Here is a 10,533-nt window from a genome sequence, read left to right as displayed (position 1 = left end):
TCTTTTAAAGAATGAATACTCGATAGATTCGACGGTTGAAATAGCAGAATCAATGTCAGCACAAGACTCCTCGGTGCGCGTCGCCATTGTTGTTTTAATCAGACAGTCACTTCGGCGCTACGTCACACCCCTCCGGCGATCCTGATTGGTTCATTGTTTTTTGCTCCCGAGAAATAGTTTGCTATGGGATCAGGTCCAGATCCTTGTGTGGAGCTCAGCAAAACGCCTCTGGTGGAGAATGGCGGAACTACAAGGGTCTGGCGAGAGCCAGGCTAGGGGCCAAGCCCATGGCCCCTTCCTTTCTAATGCACAAGAGGCGTGATCAACGGGCATCGTTCAAATGACTCTGTATGCATTTGGGTAGTCCTTCAACCAATCAGACTAACAATCTAGGTGTGCCAGGTGGATAAGCCAGTTTGTGATTGGTCCCCACAGACGGGGAACCAACGGAAGTAGGATAGAAAAATCTGAAGGTTCCCAGCCTGAGCTGCAGGGCGAAATCAAATCACTGGCAGATCGGGCTGGGTTTACCCAGTCTAAATCTAAACAATTTCATTGGAATTACTTGGTAATATGAGCATGAATTAATTTTATCACCCAGTTCAAAAGTAACAAAGAAATGCAGGAGACAGTGCAACAATTCACGTTTAGGGTTTAATTACGTGAAAAAACATATGCAACTGAAATGATCTCAATAACAACAGAACAAAACACAAGCAAAGCTCCCACCGCTTCTCTCGAAGGCCAAGCCAACTTTATCCGGTTAGGTGGGACACACCCCTTACGCCGGCACCCCATCCTGGGACACGTGGGTCCAGGCCTAAGCAGACAAAATAAGTAGAAAACACAGAAACAACTGAGAGGCCAAAGTGGCCGTAACACCCGCTCCCTTAAGAAGAGTATCACAAGACACTAACCCCACAACCACTACACCACATTTACTAATTACACCAAAGCCAGACCAGCAAAACAAATTGTGAAGCCCAGCGATAATATCAGCCGAGACCAAAAACATTCCTCCCCAGGCAAAACAAAACATACAAAAATGTAATTAACCAAACACGAAACTTCAAACAGTCGGGTGACGGGATGAATTAAACACCATGCCCACAGGTATGGCAAAACAATCAGAAAACTGACAATTCCACGAATGCCCCCGAGACAAGTGCTCTAGCCACAGGAGCTGTTCAAAAATAATAAACCACAAGTCCCACAAAACACGGAAGCCTGAAAAGAAAAGGGCTAACTCTGTCACAGTTAATCTCATCTTCAGTCAAAAGAGCATCTTGTTTACCACACTCACAAAATTGCTTATGAGGGTAGGATAAATGCATAAACAAAAACATAAATACATAGACAGTACATAGTACATAGTACAAAGAAAAAAAAAAGTAGAAATGTAACCATAGGACAATTTCCTTAGGGAAAACTGTACCTGCAGTGATGTAGGAATTACAGTGCAGTCCTCCTACACCTCCTGACGTTCCTGTCTGTGGGGCCAATTCTCATATGACAACTTGTTCAACCATTTTGCATGTAAAGACTTATGGTATGAACTAATGCCTAAATGTTGTGGGGGTGAGACTAATCATCAGATAATTGTACATACTGTAATAATGTGCACTGATGTACCAAAACATTTGCAACTTGTTCAAAGAAATGAGAAACTGCTTTTTTTGATGTGCACAAGTGACGCAATGATGTGAAGATTGAACAGGTAGTTTTGAGAATTTCAATTCTGATTTGAGAAATGTGCCAAAGCGACTGAGAAAAACTGTCAAAGTAAGCAATCGGCAAAAACTGTAACTCAGAGTCATCGGTAAGGGTCCGTGTAACGCTTTGCAGTGCTTTGTTCTATTTGCAGATTTCACATGAAAATAATGAAAAAATGTTTAAAATTTCTATTATTTATTTTTCAGACTACTCGGTAAATTGATGATTGTTGTGTGTTTTATTGTTTTGCATTGAGTACACTTGGGATTTTCTCCTCAGAAGTTCGAAAGTCAAACATTGACTCATATTCTAACTTTGTGTTTTTGCGCTTGGGGTTGGACTGAACCATGAACGCTGGGGGTTACCGGAGAGTTGCGTTGTGGCCCAGAGGTTTCACTTCACCCGATGTCTGCTTGGGTTAAGATGGATGTTATTAATGGGCATAGCCTACTTTTGTCAACTTGTTGTTTAACAGCTTCTGTAGGCATGTTGGTGGAGAGGTTTTAGTTCATGGGTAGGGTTGCTCACATTTATTCAAACCGTCAACAACCGTGAACAAATGCTATCGTAAGCTTGCATAGGCAGCATGAAAGCGTCACCGACTCCGCACCATAGACCCCCCCCCCCCCCCCAACACACACACACACACACACACACACACACACACACACACACACACACACACACACACACACACACACACAGGGCCGGCCCAAGGGATAAGCGAACTATGCGGTCGCTTAGGGCCCCCACGCCACCAGAGGGCCCCCAAGAGCACCAAAAGATCACAATAATATATATCTTTTTAAAAATAAAAATAAAAAGTATCATTGAATAATAGAAACGAGATGGTATTACACATATAAATGTGATTTGCATTTTATTTTCACAATTCGCAAAATACTATAGGCCTATTCTCAAAATTGATTCCTGCTGTTGGTTGCTGCCACCGTTGGGCATGCAGATATCATACACCGCTGGTGTGGTTGTCGGTCATCATGTGAAACGTGAAGTGGAAATTCGTTGCCACTTAACTATGTCTCAAAAAAGGAGCTATCCCTCTGGAGCCGAGAAAGGAAAAAAGAAGAAGCTGGAAGACGAGACACGCCACACCACACCACCACCATATTGCACATTTTGCACAACTTTGAACGTCTGTTCTGAATTTGAAAAACTAAAGAAATTAAACTGGTTAACTTGTTACTGTAAATACAGTGTCTTGTCTGCTGATGTTACTTTCAAATAGTGTAATTAATTTTGCACACATTTACACCCCACTCTATTTAAAAATGCAAAACAATTAGAACAATTTTGTGAGTTTGCTACTCTGGTAATGTTAAAAACAGCCAGAATGACACCGGTATGATGTAAGTAAATTACAAATGATGGTAATGATAGTGGGTATGTTACACACACAGTGTAGCCTATGGGATGATGAAGTATCTGGTGCTGAGGTAGTGGTATGGGGGGCCCCAAATGAAATTTTGCTTAGGGCCCCATAAAGGCTTGGGCCGGCCCTGCACACACACACACACCAGCACCATCAGCAGAGATTGCAACAAGTGCATGAGACAAGTTACTAGGCTATCTGAAGGACTGTGAAGTCTAACCATCGAGGGCGCAGGTGAGGGAATGAGGAGTTGAGCGGTCCTCAATCGCCTCCAGTCGGTCTAGATAGGCCTACGTTTCGAGCTCACTTGGCATGAATTTGACTTGATAACTCGATCTGTATCATTTATAGCCTATCTCTGCAACTGGCCAGAGGCGCCACGTAGGCCTATACATCCCTTGGCGCGTTTGGTTCAGTCCAACCACGATGCAGAAATGGAAAAATGGAAAATTGGAAAATGGACTCAATTTTAGTTTTGTTTCAAATTCATTATTTACCGTTTCAAAAACCACACTCGAAAGTTAAAATATAGCATCAATTGTCCATTTGCTGAGTAGTCTGACAAATGGATAATGAAAGTTTTGAACCCATTTTCCATATTTTCATGTGAATTCTGCAAATAGAACAAAGCACTGCAAAGGTAAGCCTCCCAATAGAGGCCTGTGGCTTTACTCTCTTATAGCAAAACAAAGCAATAGGGTACTTTTGTGACCACTTGCTCTGAGTTATAACATACTGTAGTCAGGTTTATCAATGAACAGTGCTTTTGGAATGACACCTCCTTGGTCTCTTGTAGTCAACAACAACAAACAATGCTGACATCTGCTGGTGTGAAAGTGGAACTTTGAAATGTTGAATGATCCACCCAGGCCAGTGACATCATCAAAACAGATCTGAGGTTTTGTATTCCAAAAGGAGTATTATGGCAAGATCTAAACATGCAATAGGCTAGATAGGCAAGCAGATAGATTGATGGATTGAAAGATGGATAGATTGTGTGATAGAGATAGATAGATAGATAGATAGATAGGCCTACTGTAGATAGACAGATAGAGATAGATAGATAGATTGATTGATTACATTAGTGATACCCAAAGGGAAATTGGGTAATAGTTTATTAGTTTAATTAATAATAGTAATAGATATCACAGTGTCAAAATAGAGAGAATGAATTAGAATTTAGGATACTGCATCTCCGTTTAATTGAATATAAATGTGCATTGTCTTTCAGATATGATTCTCCTCTTGGGGAACAGAGGGGAATCACTGTAAGTTGTTGTAGCACTGGGGATGACTTCTCTGTAGCATGTAGAAAACATTAGAACTGAATAAGACAGTGTTAAATGATGGTATGCTATCAAACACTCGTTGTATTGTTGAAGGGAAAGAAAACCCCTTCTGCCATTAAGTCAACAAGTTTTATTAATACACCAGCAGGAGCGTGCATTTTTTTGTGTGTTTTACGGCATATCAGAATCTAAAAACCTCAGTCATGTTCCACTCCCTTGGGTTGCTTGGCAACCTCTTTATTTACAAACATTCTTGCAGGACATTGCAGGGCTGTGGTATTCTAGCCTAGAAATCTAGACGCCCCTACAGCGGCAGCAAATCTAGTTGGTCAGGCTAGTGGTATTCTTTTTTTTTTTTTTGTCCGTCAGCCAGTGAACTCAGCATAGGATATACACGTTGACTGTTAAGATCCGGGGCATTCAACTAGCCAATCATTTCATGTGGAAATGAACTTACATCCTGACTCACCCAGTTTGGGTCAGAGGAACCAATCAGAAACAACACAGCTGGTGCCTTTATTACAGGATAGGAACACATGAACATTCATGAGTAAATTTATTAGATCTGAATACAGTTTACCACAAGAAAGAACCCTTCTTTTTGAAGCCGTTTTCCTGCCATATATTAATACTAGGTTTGTCTAGCAGGAAGATACATAGCTTCACTAAACACTAAACATGGTTAGGTTTGTATGTTTTAGCGTAGTTTTGGTACCATTAGGCCATTGATTAATTTGACATTGTTTTTATTATTGTTTTATGCCTTAGTTATTGTTATTATATAATTGATTGAATGACTTTATTGTTTAACTATTCTCCTTTTCAGTCATTCTTTTATTTTCATTAATTTTATTTTATTATTTTTTTTTATTTTTATTGCTTATATTGACACTATTTATTGTTTAAGTAGCTTTTCTCTTTAGTCAACACTATAGTATGATCAACTGCTAAATTTAATTATTGTGTTGTTTTGTTTGTATGTCGCTTTGGACAAAAGCGTCTGCTAAGCACCATCACCATAACCATAACCATAACCATAAACATACGCATATACTGTATGCCACAGTAGACTATGTTGTTAGTATTTACTTTACTTACTCTGCTGGTTAAAGCAAGGCTGTAATCATACTGTATTATTCCTGAATATTAACTTCAGTAGGCCCACGGACGTGTTTGAAATGTCTACAGCCTATACAGTCAGTAATTACAATGTATTTGTGGAGACAAACAGTATTTTGTTATATGTGTCAGTAACTGCAAGAAGACAGAAAAAATAGGCTATAGACCTTTTTGGTGAAATTGGGTCGATCTGCGACTTCTATCAATCAGCTATAACTCTATGATGCCATTATACTGGATGTTTGTCACACTGCACTGTGTATATTTCTTGTTTTGTCTTTCAGATCAGAAATGGTTAGCTGTCCATTCCTGAATATTAAGCACAAGACTTGTTTGCTGATATTATGATATTCTAATGTTTTCACACTGATGTATTCAGAGCAGCCCGAAGAGAGGGGGAGAGGGGCATATGCAACTTGGGCAGGGATTGAAAGCGGCATGGGGGAAGGAAAGGAGCAACAACTGAGTTAAAGAAACAGGGTGTAGTTGTTTGGTTTGATTATTGTTTACATGATAGCCACAGTAGTTACTGGAGTCTAGCCACACAAAGGCATACTCAGAAAGCAGACCAGTCTGCAATGTTGCATACCCATGTGTTGGCCACTATATTTGGACATGTTTTGTATATCAATGCAGTAATTAATGAGCATTATTATAGTTATGGTTGTCATTTATGATGAATGACACTCAAAAATGGTGAAACAATTAGACTTTCTTCTTAAGAAGAATGTTGACTCCATGGTTATTTGGTTACAGCCTTAGGTTAATAGCGTTGTACAATCAACAAATATGGAACAAATTCATGGCAATAAATTCATGCTCATCCTGAATCACTTCAACACGTTTTACTATAGTTTTGTCTTCCTCATGATACAAGTAACAACTCAGAGTGGTTTGTATTTCAGGACTGTTTCTCATCTCATGTGACATATGTTTACTATGTCTGTTGTGCAAACACTGGCTTATGCATGGTGTCACTCTGGTGAGAACAAGGTTACCATGATACCAAGATCACATTCATTCCAAAGATAGGCCTAATATATGATATCTTTGAAAACCCGTTACATGCTGAAATGTCACCAATTTAACACAAATCTTGCTTCGGTGAAATTTCACCAGATAGGGTTGAAACCGGTTGAAACCGAGCAGAAATCAAAGATATCACCATGTGATGGGTTTTCCTAGATCCCATTACATATTTGCTATGCTGATGGTGCTGTGTATGGCAGCCTATAAGGTCTACAGCAGCTCTCCCTCTTTTAACGATTTCTAACTTTTTCTTTTTCTCTTTTGCCATGCTATACTGTGGCGTTTTATCAATTGATGCTTTTAGTTTACTTTTTTGTTCGTTTTGTCAATTTAGATAGTTTAGATTAGTTTTGCATTTTTCATGGAGTCCTAGGGCAACCTTTAATGCCATTCCTGAAATGCCAACGCACTCTCCCCGCCAAATACCTGTGGCTACAGAGAGAGAAGAGGTAGCCTACAGGAGCTGGTGTGAAGGCAAGAGTGAGATGTGAGAAGCTCACCTGGACATTCAATCAACAAACACGCTACGCGTCCAAACTTACGTGACAGGCTGGTGGGCTGCGCCGGACTGTAACCTTCTGACGCCATCAACTGGCAAATTTGGAGGATGGTCCTCTTGACCACAGCCTCTCCATTAGCTTATGACTACTGCAGTAGTGTGCTTTTGTTACTACAGGTGCATAGGGAGATGGCATGCCACCTGTGTGGCCGAGACCTGCTGGTGGGATCATTCCAGATGTGGCAGTCACACTTCCTGGCTCTACCGAACTACCGTCACAACACCCCTCTCATCCAAGCATATACTGTAGGCCTCCCAGCTTCTTACCTCTGGAAGAGACGCTTCAGACTCCTGAACACAAAATTCATCTGGACTATTTATCTATTTATCTATCATTCTTTTGTTGTTTATTTTTTCTTTCTTTTTCTCTTTTTGGCTTGAGCTATTTGTAAACAATTACCACCAACATTGTTGTCTGCCAATAGTATGTCACAGGATGAGACGGTTCAATTCAGTCCAAATGACTGAAGAACATCCTAACAATTGAGACACATTATTGCCATGTCTGTTGCTGATGCCATATATGGACACCTTCGTGAGTATGGTCTCTGTGAGTATCTGATGTCGCATCATGTTAATGATCTGTTGTTGGTTACAATATATTTTGCTGGATGTATATGTTAAACATGTATGTTTAATTTAGTCTCTCCCCCACTAAAAGAGAGAGAGAGAGAGAGAGAGAGAGAGAGAGAGAGAGAGAGGGGGAGAAAGAGAGGGAGAGAGAGAGGTGAAAAGTCTGCACCAAGGCTAGAGGATCTATGAATGTGTACACTATACTGAATGTGTACTTGACGCAGGAATTCTTCTTTTATCAAGAACAGCCCCCCCCCGACACACACACACACATGCATTCACACAATAAGGCATGCTCACTGTCCAGATCTTTGCATTGACATCATTCTTCTACTCAGTAAGAGTTAAAGGTGGCTTTTGTTAGAGGAGCCGACAACGTTTAGGTCTTCCCTTCATAAAAGTATGACTTTTTTTGACATGATGTTCAGCTATTCTGCGCTATAATGACTTCCTGAGCGATATTAAAAATACATGCAGGCACACACACACACACACACACACACACACACACACACACACACACACACACACACACACACACACACACACAGAGAGAGAGAGAGAGAGAGACCTCACTCTGCCCTCATTCTGCTGAAACATGTATGGACCCTTATTCAAAAAAGCCAGTGTTTTATTGAAACTCAGAACAAAAAATACTTGGTAGAAAAGGCACAATCTTCTCGATCCTTCTCTGTGCTCCGCACATTACCTCACTTCTTTCCCTTCTTCAAGTGCAGTTGGTAGCACTGCTCACAAGCGATGGAAAGGCCAACGACCAGAGACACAAACTCCTCAAAGTTCACCTCGCCATCCCCATTGGTGTCCAGATCCTTCATGATGCGGTCCACAGCACCTGGATCTTTCTGCGACTACAGGGGTAGGACAACATGGAGGACGTTCAGTACATAAACAGACCAATGCATATCACGGACAAGGATTTACAGTAAGAAAGAGCATTAGCATGTGGGTTGGTGGTTGACTGTAGTAGGTAGTAGTGGTACCTTCAGGAATCCGGCCAACTCAGCTTCCATCAATGTTTTGAGCTCCTTGCGACTGAGTGACCCACTGTTGCCATCCTTTGAGGCATACTTGTGAAACACCTTGATCAACGTCTCCATTGACGATTCCAAATCAGACGGCATGATTACTAGAGAGAGAGACAGACAGACAGACAGACAGACAGACAGAGAAAGAGCGAAAGAGAGAGGGGAGGGGGAGGAAAGGGATGAGGCATTATTCAAAAAGAAATACATTTATATACAACCTCTCTGATGAGTCAACCTCTCTGAGAGTTGTTCAGTTGTAGAAGCTGCTACAAGGACTAGGCTATATACTTTGCAAAGACTGACTAGCCTACATCACAAAGACATTGCTAGTCGGTGGAGTGGAAATGGGTTCGGTTGATTTTGGCTTTGAGACAAGTTCTTAGTCAAACGTGCATTCCTCTGCCTTTCACAGTGAACCAGAAGATGACCGATTCTTCTAGGACCCAGAATAAGTTACGAAAGGCAGAAATAAAATAAAAGATATAGGCCTACACAGACAGACAAGCAAATGAGAGAGAGCTAAACATTTCAGTTGATATTTTACCACGGAGCGTAAAAGCCTACTTAATAAATAAATAAATAAATAAATAAATAAATAAATAAATAAACAAACAAACAAACAAACAAACAAACAGAAATGCCAACTAAGTAGAAGCCTTTAGAAAAAAAGGCATATTTGACAAGGTGAAAGTCGATTAACTGAATCCAAATGACCTTTATTTTGTATGGCTATGTTAAACTTTGTCTGAATCCGATTTAATAAAAGAACGGAAGATAAGACTATCCGAGAAGTACTTCCGAAAGTGAACGCGATAATTCAGCAACCACATATGACAGTCACGACTAAACATCTACTCCATCAAGTCAAAATAAACTACCGTAATTTGTTTAGAGCAACGTTGGTAAAAGTGAAAATTCCAGTCTGCTTAAAGGATCACGTACCGCTTCAGGTCAAGGAAGTTAGTAGTTCGAGTCACAGAGGTGAGCTTCGCAGTAGGAGCTGTGCGAATAGTTGGAGCAAGAATTTATATGTAGACACCGCCCATGCCAGCCTCCCACTCCCACGCGTTATTCCCTTGTGCGGATGTGAAATTTTCATAAACGCCAATGACACATGCCTGCCTAAATTCTAAATAATAAGGTCGTGTAGGCTACTTTCTTTTAGTCCCTAGGGAGAACTGTAATATATTTTGCAGCAGAGATAACTGTATTTTGGTGTACAAAAACCTCACAGTGAAGGGAAAAGTTCGACATTAGTTCAACATTGTTCCTCCCAGTCTCTTCAGCAACCCCACCCTGAAGCCTTTCCCAACTCAGTGACTCATAGGTCTAAAACTAACAACTAACGTGCGCGTGAGTGTGCTAGATAAAACAAGATGAGAGAAAACTCAGGAAAATACTTCTTTCACTCCTTTTTTGGATTATGGTTACTCCTTGGTTACTCCTTCGTTACTCCTTCTTGCATTTATTTGTTGAATTCTAGAGTAGGCCTATTAATTGTTTGTGGTAACTTCATCGCATAGATGTGATCTTATCTCTTATCTTATTGGAAGTGTTATTTTATTTACACCTCACAATGGTGTACCACTCGCTACCTTTGATTAATTCGCTACAACTGTTCCATTCGCTACAACTGTTGATGGAAAACCATCTAGCGCAGTGGAAATATGCGCATTAACAGCGCTCTGATGACATAATTTTGATTCGCTAGAATTGTTCTTTTGAATGGAAAACCGTTGGCGCTTCTTATATCGCTAAAACATAATTCGCTTTAAGAGTTAATGCGCTTGAAAATCTGATGGAAAAGGACTACAG

The 10,533-nt window shown here is 40.5% G+C and overlaps 1 protein-coding gene across 1 annotated transcript; it reads right to left on the bottom strand.

The window, feature by feature from the left end:
* Nucleotides 1–8,282: 8,282 nt before the first annotated feature.
* Nucleotides 8,283–9,801, bottom strand: s100a10b (S100 calcium binding protein A10b). The gene is made up of 3 exons (XM_062539139.1): nt 9,661–9,801; nt 8,674–8,819; nt 8,283–8,541 (listed from the first exon to the last, which is right to left on the bottom strand). Exons 2-3 carry the CDS (start codon nt 8,812–8,814, stop codon nt 8,383–8,385), a joined length of 300 nt encoding a protein of 99 aa, XP_062395123.1. The 5' UTR covers nt 8,815–8,819; nt 9,661–9,801; the 3' UTR covers nt 8,283–8,382.
* Nucleotides 9,802–10,533: the final 732 nt, after the last annotated feature.

Source organism: Sardina pilchardus, chromosome 6 (genome assembly GCF_963854185.1).
Source record: "Sardina pilchardus chromosome 6, fSarPil1.1, whole genome shotgun sequence".
Taxonomy (NCBI): domain Eukaryota; kingdom Metazoa; phylum Chordata; class Actinopteri; order Clupeiformes; family Clupeidae; genus Sardina; species Sardina pilchardus.
This window is presented reverse-complemented; position numbering and strand designations above follow the sequence as displayed.